The following is a 16809-nucleotide window of genomic DNA, read 5'->3' on the forward strand; positions in this document are numbered from 1 at the left end:
CTAACATGCATTCAGTTTGGATTTGGATTTTTCTTTAAGACTGACTGCCTTTATTAAAATCATGCAAGAGGTTTGTACAAATCAGATTTTTTTATGATTTATGTTGATTTTATTTTGCTTTCTGAGCAAAGCCTGAATATATATTTTCTATGGAGTCTCAAAAAGTCTTAAATCGCCCTCCCACACAATTTAAAGCATTACAAACTTCCTAAATCATAACAGATAGTCATGGCATTAAACATTACATGCACTGCAAAAAAAGAATTCATTTTTGTTTTTTAATATCGAAATAGCCTTAAATCAGTATGCATTAACTTGAGATGCAAAATGAAGAAATTAAGTCCGATTTTCTGAGAAATAGAACATAATGGAGTGAGTTTATGCGTAAAGCAAGAAGAAATATCTGTCAATGGGAATGAAAAGTACTTTTCTGTTTTAAGTTGATGTTTCTGACTCTGCTGGCAGATATTTGTTTTGGTTTTAAACGTAAACACTTCATTTTAATTCACAGAAAATAAGACGACTTGTGTCATATTGCCTTTGAAGGGAATGCATCTTGACTTAAGAATCTTTAGACGTTTGCACTGAAAAACTTTTTTTTTTTTTTTTTTTGCGGTGTGATCAGAAGCTACAGTAAAATGTATTTCCATGTTCCAGCTTCCTATGTTCAATCTGCTTTTTGTAAGCATGAATCAAAAGAGAGTCAAGATCAGCACTTCTAAGTGCTGCTAATGCAATTGATTGTGTGACATTGCCGTATTTTGTTCCTGTCAGATACTGGTTGTTTTGTTTAATTTCAAAGAGATCTAAAGTATTAAACCGAAACGAAAATACATAACATTGCATTCTCCCACACATGCATTCATTCAGAGTCAGCTTTCTCACATGTTGTTTGACCTTTAGTTGTTTAGAAACCAGTTTGACACCATTTTTATTTAAAGCGGCCTGCTTTGATGTGCTGTTTGGAAAGATTCAAGTTGTGAGAATTAGTTTTAAGCGAATCTCATAATCACAAAGAGCTTCTTGATGAGTCCCATCTCCCGCCGATACCTGATCAAACAGGTAAACACCTGCAGGTATCTGTATGGCATTCCTCCGATATGATGTGAGATTAAAACGTGTCAGGCTAAAGCCATAATTGCAATGTCTTCAGGCTTTTTTCTCTCCCTGACAGTTTCTCGTCCAAAAACACGTAGCTGTTTGAATCTAATCGGTGGAGGAAGAAAAGGATCGTCAAAAGCCTTATTGTTGCAGTGTTTTATACCACTTTAGTGGTTAGAAACTGCCAGTGAGTTCCTAAACAAAGCAAACATTATAATGCTGATGAATTTCTCAACAGTTTCTGGCCTCAAGCTCTGGAATATCAATGGAGCTGCCAAAATTAATACATTAGTTGAAGAGTTAATAACATGAGACGTTTAAGGCTGTTCTGTAGGATTGAAAAGAGATACATGAGCTTTTGTTTGAAATAAAAGAATGGTTTATGTTGCTTATTGGCAAATCAGTATTGCAAATCTCTCCTCTCTTTAAGTATTACAAGAGATCTTTCCCTGTGCAAACGCAATATGCATTCATCTCTTATTTTTCTTTTTGTATTTAATTGCATGTGATAAAATGTTCCTTTAGTGACTACAGTATTTATTACAGTTACATTATTACAGTAAGTGTCAAAAAAATTATATTTTAGTCTTTTTTCTTAAAATTTTACATTTAAACGAATGTTAGTGTAATTGTAATTTTTTCTGCGTGAAAATGTTTTCTATACCATTTTATTCAGTGTAGCATAGATTCATAATATCAGCCTTTTAGGGATTATTGCCCTTAATTTAAAAAAATATTATTTATTGGCCGATATTTAATTCTAAATAAAAACAATTTACCGTAGTTTTTAGATTGTATCAGTTTTCTTTAAATATTATAAATATATAATATCGGCCATTTATCGGATATTGACCATAATGTGAAAATAATTATTTATTGGCTGATACATAATATTTAATTATGAATAAAATCTATTTACTTTAGTTTTTACAGTCTTTCAATTTTCGTCCGCTTATCGGTTGTTGACCTTAATATGAAAAAAGATTGTTTATTTTGATTATTGATTTACTTTAGTTTTTAGAGCTTATCAATTTTCTTTAAGTAGTGTTTATTTATAATATCGGCCATTTATCGGTGGTTGACAATGTGATAAAGAATGTTTTTTGGCTGATATTTAATATTTAATTATTAATTAAATCTATTTATTTTGTTTTTATAGTGTATCAATTTTCTTTACAAAGTAAAGATTTATAATATCGGGTATCATTTATTGTTTATTAGCTTTAATGTGAAAATGATTATTTGTGGGCTGATATTTAATATTTAATCATGAATTAAAACGATTTACTTTAGTTTTTAGAGTCTTATCAATTTTCTTTTAAGTAGTGTTTATTTATAATATCGCCCATTTATCGGTTGTTAACCTTAATATGAAAAAGATTGTTTATTTGCCGATATTTAATTATAGATAAAAACTATTTATGTGTATTTTGTGTATCAATAATATATATATATATATATATATATATATATATATATATTTTTTTTATTATTATTTATTTATTTATTTATTTTAAACAAAGATGTATAATATCGGTATCATTTAGTGTTTATTAGCCTTAATGTGAAAATGATTATTGGCCGATATTTATTAATCAAAATATAAAGTGTGTATTACAGACCATTTCCTTGTATCGTGCATGCTGCGTATAACTGATATTAACTATATGTCTCAGCGTTACCGTCTGGGCAGAACTATTGTTCCAGCCACCAAAGACAGATTCGCAAATAACCTGCCTGATCTATCTTAACTGCTATTTGTACCCAAAAATACACATGAATTAGACGAAATTACTGACAACATGGGCACTATTTTCTCTAATACATTAGAAGCTGTTGCCCCCATCAAATTGAAAAAGGTTAGAGAAAAACGTACTGTGCCATGGTATAACAGTAAAACTCACTCTCTCAAGAAAGTAACTCGTAGTCTTGAACGCAAATGGAGAAAAACTAACTTGGAAGTTTTTAGAATTGCATGGAAAAACAGTATGTCCAGCTATAGACAGGCTCTAAAAACTGCTAGGGCAGAGCATATCCACAAACTCATTGAAAATAACCAAAACAATCCAAGGTTTTTATTTAGCACAGTGGCTAAATTAACAAATTACCAGACGCCACCTGATTCAAATATTCCACCAACGTTAAATAGTAATGACTTTATGAATTTCTTCACTGATAAAATAGATAACATTAGAAATACAATAGCGAATGTAGATTCTACAGCGTCTAACACTTCAGTTTCATCCATCGCACCCAAAGATAAACTGCAGTGCTTTACAAATATAGGACAGGAAGAGCTAAATAAACTTATCACTGTATCTAAACCAACAGCATGTTTATTAGATCCTGTACCCACTAAATTACTAAAAGAGCTGTTACCTGTAGCCGAAGAACCGCTTCTCAATATCATTAACTCGTCGTTATCTTTAGGTCACGTCCCAAAACCATTCAAGCTGGCGGTTATCAAGCCTCTTATTAAGAAACCAAAACTAGATCCTAGTGTACTGGCAAATTATAGGCCTATTTCAAATCTTCCATTTATGTCTAAAATTTTAGAAAAGTTGTGTCTGATGTACTGTTACTTCCTCTACAGTCAGAAATCTGGGTGTTATATTAGACAGCAACTTGTCTTTTGAAAATCATATTTCCAATGTTACAAAAACTGCATTCTTCCATCTTAGAAACATTGCCAAGCTACGAAACATGTTATCTGTTTCTGATGCAGAAAAGCTAGTTCATGCATTCATGACCTCTAGACTGGACTATTGTAATGCACTTCTAGGTGCTTGTCCTGCTTCTTCAATAAACAAGCTACAGGTAGTCCAAAATGCAGCAGCTAGAGTCCCTACAAGGTCAAGAAAATATGATCATATTACCCCAATTTTACAGTCTCTGCACTGGCTACCTAATAAGTTCCGTATCAGTTACAAATTATCATTACTTACCTATAAGGCCCTAAATGGTTTATCTCCTGCGTACCTAACTAGCCTTCTACCACGCTACAACCCATCACGCACCCTAAGGTCACAAAACGCTGGACTTTTGGTAGTTCCTAGGATAGCAAAGTCCACTAAAGGAGGTAGAGCTTTTTATCAAATTAGCCAAACTCTGGAATAGCCTTCCTGATAATGTTCGGGGTTCAGACACACTCTCTCTGTTTAAATCTAGGATTTACACAAGCTCCAGTCTGGATCCAGAACACCTGAGAAGAGATGATGCTGACCCTCAGAGGACCCCAGATGATGTTAACCCTGAATCAACAAACAGAACTAACAAATATTGCTACAAGTGTGACTGCATCATATAATAATTATTAATTATTAATAATATTAATAATGTTCATCGTCTGGCTGACTACGTCTTGTATTAATTTTTCTACAAATCCTGTCATACGTGCACAAACTGACAGTCACCCCTTATAAGCTACTACTAAATAATGTAGAAACATAATTTTCTGTAAAGTTGCTTTGTAACGATTTGTATTGTAAAAAGCGCTATACAAATAAACTTGAAAACTTGAATTGAACTATGTGATACTATTTAACTGATACAATTTTTTTTCTCCAAATAAATAAAAAACACATCAAACTTTACAGTTGTATTCCAATTCATGCATCATTCACGTGATATATAGATTTAACATTTTATTTTATAGTAGCCTATTTTCAGATTTATGGAGTTATAAAAATATCAACAAAATGAAAGGAGTTTTGAACCTGGCTTTATCCAATGTTCATATTTCAGGTCAGGACATGGTTCAAATTAGTGCATATTTCTAGTGCATTACCTCATTTGCATACTTAAACATGACATTTCAGAAAAACTGTCTCAACTTGATGCACTGCGATGAAGTGTGCTATTATCTGGAAGTGTGTTAGTGCTGTAACACATGTCCTGTAGGGGGCTGCAGGGGGCCGGACTCAACTGAACTGAAGGTTTCTCCTGCACTTCACTTCACTTCACATGTTCATCTGCAGCAGACCATCATCTCTTGAGCTCCGCCGACAGACCGTGATCGTGACTCTCGTGTGTTTCCGGAATCGGAAAGATTTGCCTTTTTCATTCCTCCGAATATATATGGATATAATGTTCAACTGGGACAGAGAGATGCACAAGTCCTCTTAACCACAGCAGTGATACAATGGGGAAACTTCAGTCAAAACATGGTGAGTTACACATCTGCCAGTATGTTTATTGCTGATTATTGAGTTAAAGGATTTTTTCTGCCTCAAAGGGTGATTTGAGTCTGTTCTACAATTTAAATACAGCTTTTAACTTTTTCTATAGCTTTTTTTAGATAACTTTTTTTGTTATTAGGCAAGCATATTATTATTTTTTAGCCTCTTTATATTATTATTCATTTTCTATTTGTTTATAAATCGAATCGAATGCATCTCTGACAGTCAGACCTGCAGGATAAAAATTCTGAGATTACAAATGCATCATGAAAGTAACTTAGTTTTTCTCTAAATACTGAAAAATGTCATTTTCAATCATAAACGACGTCAACATTTCTCTTGGGGTCTTATGAAGGTAATGATCAGAACATCGATTAAGCATAGCCATAATAATCAGAAAACCATCCATTTATATATCATTTTTGGCAATCCTATGCAGGCTCTTGAAATGCACATGCATAACTATGTTATGAATAATACTCAGATTTTGTCTTTGTCATTGGGATACAGCTTGCAAACGTCGGGAAAATCCTGAGGGTGAGTTTTACATTCGTCACAGTTTTGGGTCTAGCTATTTTTGTTATGCATTAACTATTTATGGCTTGGATGTTGCAGAACATTTCCTAATGCTTTTTCAATCCACCTTCAGGGGATAGCTTTGTTGCGAACGGTATTATTTCTAGAAGAGGAGTTGACGAAGGCGAAAGATATGACACCGGTCTGAAAGATTATAAGGTAAGAAATGCTTGTTTTGCATCTGTATCTGTCTGGTGAGTTAAGGCTGCTCAGTGCTTGTTCAAATTCAGTTTAAAGGTGCAATGCTGCATAAAAGCCAGATTAAAAGATGCCTGCTCTGGCAGCCTCTAGTATCAAAGTATACATCTGTGATTGCTGTGTAAATGCATTTATGCCTCCTCTGAGCAGCTTTAAACAGTGTGTAAAGACGCCTAAATACCACTTTAGATGCACTTCTGAGCCGCCTTTGCAGTGTAAATGTAGCAAAACATCAGCATCTATCTTCTAAAGCAGCATCCTAGCTGAAATCTAATGCAATATCTGACCATTCTACATCCAAAAAACACTTATGCATTAGAAAATATAATGAGCCAATACTGATTTTTAAATTCCAAGAATCAATCTATGCTGTTTTCAGTTGATGCATGAACAAAACTTCATCGAACATTATTTGTAATGCGTCACATGCAATAATCAATAATTCAAACATTAAACATGGTTTGACATGAGAAATTGCTGTAGCCTCACGTGAAGTGATCCTCTCTTGCTCTTTACTAGTTACAGCACAAAATAAACATGAATGAACATCAGAAGGTGTTAAAAGTAACAGAAAAAATTAAACGATGCATTAATTAAACAGTGCTTTAACTGCAGAAAGACGTCAGTAAAACAGCTTGTAAACAAAGGCATGTAAGAAATGCCATTCAGTGACCATAAACACAAGATAGCTAGAAAAATAAATTCTAGATGGAAGCATTTTGCTAAATATATGCACTGTATGAGTTCAACTTAATGTGTTCTTCAATATCAAATTCAGGTTTGAATAAATTCATCATAAACATCCAAATAATTATACCATTGAAAAGTAATTATGAAAAATGTATTTAATAAAATTATATTATAAATTACAATATTTTCATTCTAAAATTTTCCTTACGTGCAATTTTTTTTTTTTGTAATGTTTGGCTACAAATATAATAAATATATATTGATTATATAAATATGTAAAATCATAATACATTTTAATTATAAAAAATGTTATTCAAAATTTTGTTTGTTTGTTTACAGATCACTATAAGTTAGTAATGTACCATCTGACAGGGTTTATTGTGTTGTTAGCAGAGAGTGATATTTTGTCCTTGATTGCCTTTATACCCAAATGAGATCGAATCACAAGCTTGTGAATCAAACTCAGATTGACTCATGAAATGTGTCTCAAGTTTGCTTGCTGCTAAGACATGCATGCAATGCTGCCTTAAAATTTGGCCTAAAAATGGTATCTCTGAGACTGGATTTGCTATGCTTTTATAAAAGCAACCCATGAAACGCGTCTCAGAATGCACTACTCAGCTGTATCTTGGTGGAATCGCTCAAGAGCCATACGGGAGCTGCACCACACAAGGAACAACTTGCGGTGAGCCCCGCTGCCAAAGACCACATTCCCACTCCCGAGAAATCATCATTACAGCGGCTGAAACAAACAGATGGGAGTGTGCTTTCTCAGGGCCGTGCAGCGACACGCTGCTGTTGTTTTTGTCGTGTTTGGCCAAACTGATGGGTTTTGACGGGCCGTTCCCCAGGACTGTGACATCATCAGAGGACGTTGAAGGTTTTTGTGATTGACAGCTGCAATAACTTTTCACTTTTCTTGTCTTTTCATTAAAAAAAATAAAAATACATTACAGTACATAACATTTGAATATTGCAGTGATTTTAATGCACTTTTACTGCACGTGTTCAGACAGAAATATATCAGTGCATCTTATTTTAAACTTAAGTAATAAAAACGCTTTTTTTGAATCATTTCTGTTCAAAGAATCAATTAAAATGTATATTAAAAAAAAGATCTCTGATTCGATTCATTCAAATCAAAGACATTAACAAAAGTGAATCAAACCAACTCTATCAAGTTTGTTCAAATCATTTTGAACAAGGACCGGAATTCACAGGAATCAACCAAATTGACTCACTTTAACAAGTTTGATTCATTTCTGTCGTTGGGTTCAAATTTCAAAGAATTAATTCAAAATACGATCACAGAAAGCTCAGACGTGATTCAATGAAATGTACAGAAATGAAGCAAACAGACAAAAGTAGTTTTTTTGATTAATTTGTGTCTACTATAGGTTCAAGCTGTCAAGAATCAATTCAAAACTCAATCTCCGAAGTCTCTGAATCAATTAATTGAAGTAAGCTGAATTCACAAGAATAAATAAAACCAGCTTTGATTCATTTCTGTAGATGGAATCAATTTAAAATCTCTTAAAAACTGATTCATTAAAATGGACCGAAAGTATTCAAACCAACTCTGAATTGGACAGTTCGATCCAATCCACATAAATGATCTGAACAAACTTGTTGAACAATCAATTCAAAAGTCAATCTTAAAAAGTATCTCTGAACTGATTCATTTAAATGGTCAGAAATACACAGGACTGAATCAAACCAACTCGAATCATTTGTGTGGATGGAGTCAAACTGTCCGCTTTAAAGATTCAATTCAAAATTCGATCTCAGAAATCTCAGAACTGATTCACTGAAATGATCAGAAATGAATCATACAGACTCCGACTTCTGTGGATGATTTAAATTACTATAAAGATAAATTCAAAGGAATGAATCAAACCAACTCTAAGAAGTTTATTTGATTCATTTCTGTGGAAGGTTTCAAACTTTCCTTTTCAATGAATCAGTTCAATAAATCGATCTCAGAAGTTTTCCCTGATGCTGATGTTATGTAAGACTAAGTCTCACCTGTGCATGGTTTTGCATCATTTCAATTAATCTCACACTGAAGGACGTCATCATCAAAAACTGTAACTGATGAGTACCCTGCTCTGATAGAAAGCCTTAGAAAAGTCCCTCCCCTCATGAATGGGAAAGTTATTTGGGAAAAGCACCGGGACACGTCATGTGTCATTAATGGGCAGGTCCAGGGTTTGACTTCTTCAAAGTTTTGGCTCTGGTTTGTGTTTTGTCAGTCGACAAGAATCTGAAAGACTCTTTGAAAGTGTGAGCGAGAGAGAGAGAGAGAGATTTCTGATTGGTGATAAGACGCGTTTAGGTTGTTTATTTAGGGTGGATGAAGTGAAAGAGGCTTTTGATGTGAGTCCATTTGAGGTCATCGTTTGGTTGATGTTAAACTCTGGTTAGGACTGAACGATTAAGATTTGTTGCATAACATGTTGCAGTTTAGATCAATTTCTTGTGATGCCATATATATCGCTTTTGGAATTGCATTGCAAATTAATCCGTATTGTCTCATATTGTGAATATTTATGAAAAATGCATGTGCACTACAATGCGACAAGGCGCTTAGGTTTGAAACAGAATGATTTATACAATTCTGTAATGATTTTAATGCACTTTTTACTTGCATTTTGTTCAAAAAGAGATGTCATAATAGTATCTCATTTAACACACTGTTAGAGATTGTTTGATTTATGGTTCAGTTGGTTCATTTCATTGAATCAGTTCAAAGTTCAACCTCAGAAGTCTCTGAATTGAATCACTTTGAAATGGACAGAAGTGAATCGAATCGATTCTTAATGAGAAAGGGTCAAATAATCAACCCATGAGTCACTTGATTGAACTAGTCCTGTTGTAGTTAATATCACAACAAGAGTTCTCATATTGTGTGTATTTATGTCTAAGCAAAGAAAAGAAATGCATGTGTGCATCTGAATGAGGCTTGTGAATCATATGCTTCTGTCTAATCTGCTCTTTGTGCTTTTGAAAACAGTAATCACAGGTTTGTTATTCTGCAGTAAACAGTTAGCAATGTGTTGATGAATGAATGAATGAATGATGCATTTAAAGAAAGAGAGAGGAAAAACATTGGTGCGTAAGTCACACTCTTTAATATTATCGTCAGAAAGAATGTTAAATACTTGCAAACGTTTGCACATACTAAACACTAAACCTGTTTTTTAGTTTTCCTCTTTCCACAAAACATTTCATTTGAATGTTCACTGCATACATTTATTTAAAGAACTTTGTTGAAAAGAAACGATGTTAGAGTTGGAATGAGCTTAAAGCGCTTAATACGAACTAAACATTCCTTGAAGTTAATGGAAAAGAGGGAATGTGTCCAGTAATTGTGTCTGGCCGCCTTTTAAAGTCAGCTTTAGGATTTGGGAGGCAGGTAAAATCCTGATGGCCAGAGATTAGAAAGAGGGCCACATCCTCCTTCAGCCCATCGTCAGGGATTCTTTACTTCAAAGTTATTAAAGCTCTCCGATAGCACTGGAGCCACGGGTTCATGAGCCACAGAGACAGACGGGTGAGTATCCCCAGGGTTTTCCTGCTGTGGAGATCCGGAAAGCCATTTGTGTTCAGTGAGCAATAATGAGCTCATTAGCTGCTTGAAGGAAGATCAAGTTAACGAAAACTAAAACCATATATATATATATATATATATATATATATATATATATAGATATATATGAGGCAAAAGCCTGTCTGAAATCTTCTTGTAAAATGAGCATTTTTATCTGGTTCCTGTATTTATGTTCAGTTATTTCACTTTAATTGTATAGAAATGTACCTATAGAATGCCATTAGATTAAAATAATTTAACCTAAACATATAGGACCCTTATAAAAATGTAAATTTTAGATGAATATTTCAGATGTATATTTCATATATATATATATATATATATGTATGTATGTATATATTTATTTATTTATTTTATTTTAATTTTTTTCTAGTTGCAACATTTTTGATTTTGTACTTTTCTTTTTTAGTTCACAAATAACGTAAACTAAATAAACTGAAACTAAGAACAATGTTAACAGAAATAAAATAAACTTTAACTGAAAAATATAATTAAATTAATTTATAATATTACTAAATAATAAATAATTAAATTATATATATATATATATATATAAATAATAGAATAAAACGGAATAAAACAAAAATCTTTGAAAAAATCATTAATTGAAATAAAATCTTCTCATTTTTGTTTTATTTTAAGTGCTTCATAGTACTTACAGTTTAGGTTTCATAGCTAAAACTAAATGAACTAAAACTACCATGTAAAAAACGTTTATTAAAAGAAATAAAGATTTAAAATATAGGTAAAAATTGATAGCCTGAATGCACTGTAAGTCGCTTTGGATAAAAGCGTCTGCTAAATGCATACATTTACTTTAGCTAGATGCCAAGACAATATAAAATAACTATAAAATAACCAAACTAAAAACAATAAAAGCTTTTTTTTTCCTGCATAACATCTATTTAGCTGCAAAAATGATAAAAAATAAAGTAATGCACCTTCTGAAGTCATGATAGTTTTGTATGAAGAAATCTATTTTATTTTAAAGCTTTTTGTCAGAATTTGTGCCTGTTCCTCACATAAAGATATCATATAACTTCAGAAGACTAAAATAAAATACTCAGTGGATATGAATCGTCTTGCTGCTCTTTGTCCTTTTTAGAGTCACTATTGTGTGGAAAATGACTAAAGAAATGACATCTTTCATGTTGCATATGGGCTTGGAACGACCTGACATATTTTCGTTTTTCTTGTACTCCTCCTGAAAGTTTTGCACGTCAGATTAAAGCACGTTGAGTGAAAGGAGAGAAACAGCAGGAGCTGCGAATGTGGGGTAATTATGGACTTGAAAAAAACACAGCCTTTGGTTTTTGTTCCTGAAGGAGACAGCGATAGGGAAAGAATGAGTTGGCTGGTTTTGAGAGAGGCCAGTTTGACGGATCATTGCAGGTGTTCGGCTCTTACCTGAATAAACACTTGGCACCATGCTAGAGAGATCTTCAGAGGTGAGATCAAAATGACCAGTCCAAAATAGCAGCAATGTTGTTGGAAAGCCGGACAAGAGGCTTCTCTGTGAAAAACCAGCACGGAAAGCTCTCCTGCCCTCCAAAGACTAGCCGTTATTAAAGAGCTTCAACACTGGAAACATCAACAGTCTGCTGCACACTGACCACTTCTTCAGTCCAATAATGACACAAGCATTCGACCTTTATACGCCCCGTTCGTCTTAAATGTTCCCAGCCACTGATGCCAGTGAAGTAGGAACAATCGGGGAAACATTACAGAGTCAGAATGAGTTTGAAATGGGCTGTAACGCAGGAAGTTGCACTGGAATTTGATTTGGAAGTAAATTCCATTTCCTGTCTAAGAAATTAGAAAGGCACATTTTAATTAAATTAGAGTATTTTCTGGTAAAATATATTGCAATTTTGTGTAGTTTTAAATAAGTCAATTTTTAAGTCATTTTCTAATTTTTTAAAGTTTTTGTTATTATTTTTCTTCTTTATTATTTTACTTTAAACACTTTGAATTACCAATGTGTACAAAATGTGCTATATATTAAACTCGCCTGTAGTGAAGATGATTAATTGATTTATAATTACAAATAATTCATAATTAAAGATGCAATTTTATTTAAATGAAATTATGAACAGTAAATCGTAATACAAATTATAAATGAAGTTTATAAACGAAGATATGTATTGTATATAATTATATAAATGTCAATAATTAATGGTAACAATTACATATAAAATATTTGATCATTATATACAAAAATGAAGTCATTTTTAATGAATCTATAATAATTTGTAATTAAAGATGCATTTTTTTAAAATCCAATTATGTATTGTAAATCGTTGTTTAAGATCTAAATGAAATATATAATTAAATATAATAATTTAATTAATTTATAATAATTACAAATTATGTGCACAATGGCTTCAAAATTCAAGTTTAAGCTATGAATGAAAGTAATTTATATTAAACAAGATGTTTTAGTCTCTTTATGTGATTTTAAACATTGTTATTGTGCAGTAAATAGTAATATAAATGATAAATAATATTTAAGTTATGAAATGTTATCATTTATAACAATTGTAAGTATTTGACCGGTGCAGTTTTTATGAAAATATGAAACTGTATAAATAATTACATTATAATTTATAATTAAAAATGAAATGTTACATCAATGAAATTGTGCAATAAATCTTTATATTAATTAAATGGATAAATTATGAAATTTAATAATTCATAGGTTTTCTATTTGTGTAAGTAATTATGAAAACTTAATATATTTAATATTAATAGACTTTTTAAAAAATATCTGTATATTTTTTATATTATTTACATCATGTTTGTAATATATCTCATATGTTGTGTGCTTTACATCGAGCTTTAATCATAACTAAATTGAAGTTTGCAAAGTGGCTGTAATTGTTAACTTGGATCTCTTCTAGATCTTAAAGTTGTTCGCTTTGTCCATTTTTAACCATGGCCAAGCTAAGCTCCTAAAATATAATGATTATTTCCCAAAACATGGGGAGGGTGACATGATCCCTCAGATTTAACAAGCCCTGATGCATGATGTCGGTCTTGATCGTCCCAGTGGCGAAACCTGTAAATATGCTGATGTTTCTTCAAAGTGGACTAGTTCTGTAATCTCATGTTTTCTTTGAGAAATCAGATTTTCTCACCTCAATAGAGCTGTGTATATTCTTGTTTTAGTTGGGCTTGTTCGCTCTCTACACATGTTCGCTTGAGTCAGCGGTATTTGCTTTGGCAGCGTTTGGTGAATATCTGGTCTGTTCAAAAGCGTCACATTCAATGACATCTTTCTCCTTCTGCTTTTCTCTTCCACTTGTGGAGAAATTCCATTGTTTTGAGGGAGCGGGATTGCACTATTGGCTCAAATTGGCGCCTTTGTTTAATAGCCGACATTCTCCTGGTTGAAACTGCTGTGGTGGTTTCGAGGAAAACTAAGTCGGTATTCGGGGTTGTGAGGCGACTTGGGTTTGTGTTTTGACGTCGGCGAGCCGTGAGCCTTCATCTCTGAATGAGAAGCATGTGGCGGCCGTCCAGACATCTGTTTCTGGTTTGTACAGCAGAAATCCTCGAGCTCGCTGTGGGGCGATCAGGGGCCGATAAGGGCCTGTTTTTCTGAAGGCTTTGAGGTGGTGGGGTGCGATGAAGGGTGTTGTTTTGGGGGAACAGCGAGTGTTCAGTAGGTTTTGTTCTCTTTTCCTTTATTCCAGATTGGTGATCTTTAAAAAATGCATAGAAAGATCCTTGCAGTAGATTGCTAGATACAAACTGACAATTGCGAGATACAAACCTGTACATTTTTTAAAAAAACATTTGAAAATATAAACTCAGAAGTATGAGATATAAAGTGTGAGATATACAGGTGAAATGGTGAGTTTTGTGTTAAATGTGAGCCGAAATCATCACAATTAAAAGAACCAGACTTAAACTACTTCAGTCTGTGTGCGTTGAATTTATTTAATACACCAGATTCACAATTTGAGTTGAATTACTGAAATAAATGAACTTTTTCTCGACATTGTCATTTATTGAGAAGCACCTGTAAAGTCAGAATTGAGAAATATAAAGTCAGAATTGTAAGATATAAAATCAGCATTATGAGATATAAAATCTGAATTATGAGATATAATCTCAGAATTGTACGATAAACGCAGTATTGAGAGAAATAAAGTCAAAGTTATGAAATATGAAGTTGAAATTGCAAGATAAAATTTTGAGATATGATGTCAAAAGTATGAGATATAAAGTCAGAATTGAGTGAAACTCAAAATGAGATATAAACTCGGAATTATGAGATATAAAGTTAGAATTTCGAGAAACTCAAAATAAAGAGATATAAAATCAGAATTATGTGATGTAATCTCAGATTTGCAAGAAACTCAGAATTGAGAGATATAAAGTCAGAGTTATGAAATATAAAATAGGAATTGGGAGATATAAAGTCAGAATTGCAAGATAAACTCAGAACTGTGAAATATATTAGACCTGCGAGATATAAATTCAGTATTATGAGATATAAAGTCAGAGTTGTGAGATAAATGCAGTATTGAGAGATATAAACATCAAAGTTATGAGATATAAACTCAGAATTGAAAGATAAACACAGTTTTGAGAGATATAAAGTCAAAGTTATGAGATATAAAGTCAGAATGGAGAGATATAAAGTCAGAAGTATTAGATATAAAGACAGAAATGGGGAAAACTCAAACTAAAAAGAGATATAACGTCAGTATTATGAGATATAAAATCAGAGTTGCGAGATAAACTCAGAATAGTGAGATTAACTCAGAACTGCGAGATATAAATTCAGAATTGTGAGATATATTGTCAGAACTACGAGAAACTCAACATAATGAGATATTAAGGCCGAATTATGAGATATAAACTCAGAATTGAGAGATATAAAGTCAGACTTGCAAGACAAAGTCAGAACTGTGGAATAAATTCAGATCTGCGAGATATAAAGTCAGAATTATGAGATATAACTTCAGAAATGCAAGATAAACTCAGAAGTATGAGATGTCGTCAGAATTTTGAGATTTAAAGCTATAAAGCCAGAATTATATGAGATAAACTCAGAATTGCCAAAAACTCAAAATGAGATATAGTCAAAATTATGAGATATAAAATCAGAACTGTGAGAAACTCAAAATAATGATACATAAAGTTAGAATTATGAGATATAAAGTTAGAATTATGAGATGCAAAGTTAGAATTATGAGATGCAAAGTTAGAATTATGAGATATAAAGTTAGAATTATGAGACATAGTTAGAATTATGAGACATAGTTAGAATTATGAGATATAAAGTTAGAATTATGAGATGTAAAGTTAGAATTATGAGATATAAAGTTAGAATTATGAGACAGAGTTAGAATTATGAGATATAAAGTTAGAATTATGAGACATAGTTAGAATTATGAGACATAGTTAGAATTATGAGATATAAAGTTAGAATTATGAGACAGAGTTAGAATTATGAGATATAATGTTAGAATTATGAGACAGAGTTAGAATTATGAGATATAATGTTAGAATTATGAGATGTAAAGTTAGAATTATGAGATATAAAGTTAGAATTATGAGACAGAGTTAGAATTATGAGATATAATGTTAGAATTATGAGACAGAGTTAGAATTATGAGATATAATGTTAGAATTATGAGACAGAGTTAGAATTATGAGATATAATGTTAGAATTATGAGATGTAAAGTTAGAATTATGAGATATAAAGTTAGAATTATGAGACAGAGTTAGAATTATGAGATATAATGTTAGAATTATGAGATGTAAAGTTAGAATTATGAGATATAAAGTTAGAATTATGAGACAGAGTTAGAATTATGAGATATAATGTTAGAATTATGAGATGTAAAGTCAGTATTATGAGATATTAAGAAAGATTGATCATCTTTCTTATATCTGTTTGCATAGTGAATTTGATTAGTTGCTAAAATGTTGCTAAATTAGATCCACAACTGCCGCAGTGCATTAGCTTGATGACTGGGTTTTTAGCACATTTTTAAAGGTGTAAAATTTCTTCAAAATTCAATTTTAAGGTATGAATGAAAGTAATTTATATAGAACAAAATGTTATAGTCTCTTTAAATGATCTTAAACATTATTTTACTGTGCACATCTATATTCTGATAGCATTTATATTGTTAGAAAAACACAACGGACTATGCAAATAGACCATTTGTGACTCAGCAGCAAGCAAATATTATGATTGCATCATCATTCTATAAAAAGCATGTTAAGTAAAAAGCATAAGAGAACATTATAGACATAATCTTACTTATAAATGTGCAGTCTGCTGTTGATACTCATGTTATTTATTTGTGTTTGAGCATCAGAAGTGTTACACTGAATATGAGCGAGATTTTTGTTTTTGCTCCCCTCCTCCCCACTTCCTCCTCTCACTTTTCATGGCCAGTGTTTCATGGAAAAAGACATTTGAACACTGCAGG

General features: G+C 32.2%; 1 protein-coding gene across 1 annotated transcript in view; it reads left to right on the forward strand.

Moving 5' to 3' along the window:
• The first annotated feature begins 5110 nt into the window (after nucleotides 1-5110).
• The window catches only part of nkd2b (NKD inhibitor of WNT signaling pathway 2b), a 30554-nt gene continuing 18855 nt past the window's right edge, over nucleotides 5111-16809 (forward strand). The window contains exons 1-3 of the mRNA XM_059567148.1: nucleotides 5111-5267; nucleotides 5790-5816; nucleotides 5929-6014. Of these exons, the coding sequence (XP_059423131.1) occupies nucleotides 5243-5267; nucleotides 5790-5816; nucleotides 5929-6014 (138 nt within the window). The 5' untranslated portion in view covers nucleotides 5111-5242. The remainder of the gene's footprint in view (nucleotides 5268-5789; nucleotides 5817-5928; nucleotides 6015-16809) is intronic.

Source organism: Carassius carassius, chromosome 15 (assembly GCF_963082965.1).
Source record: "Carassius carassius chromosome 15, fCarCar2.1, whole genome shotgun sequence".
Classification (NCBI taxonomy): domain Eukaryota; kingdom Metazoa; phylum Chordata; class Actinopteri; order Cypriniformes; family Cyprinidae; genus Carassius; species Carassius carassius.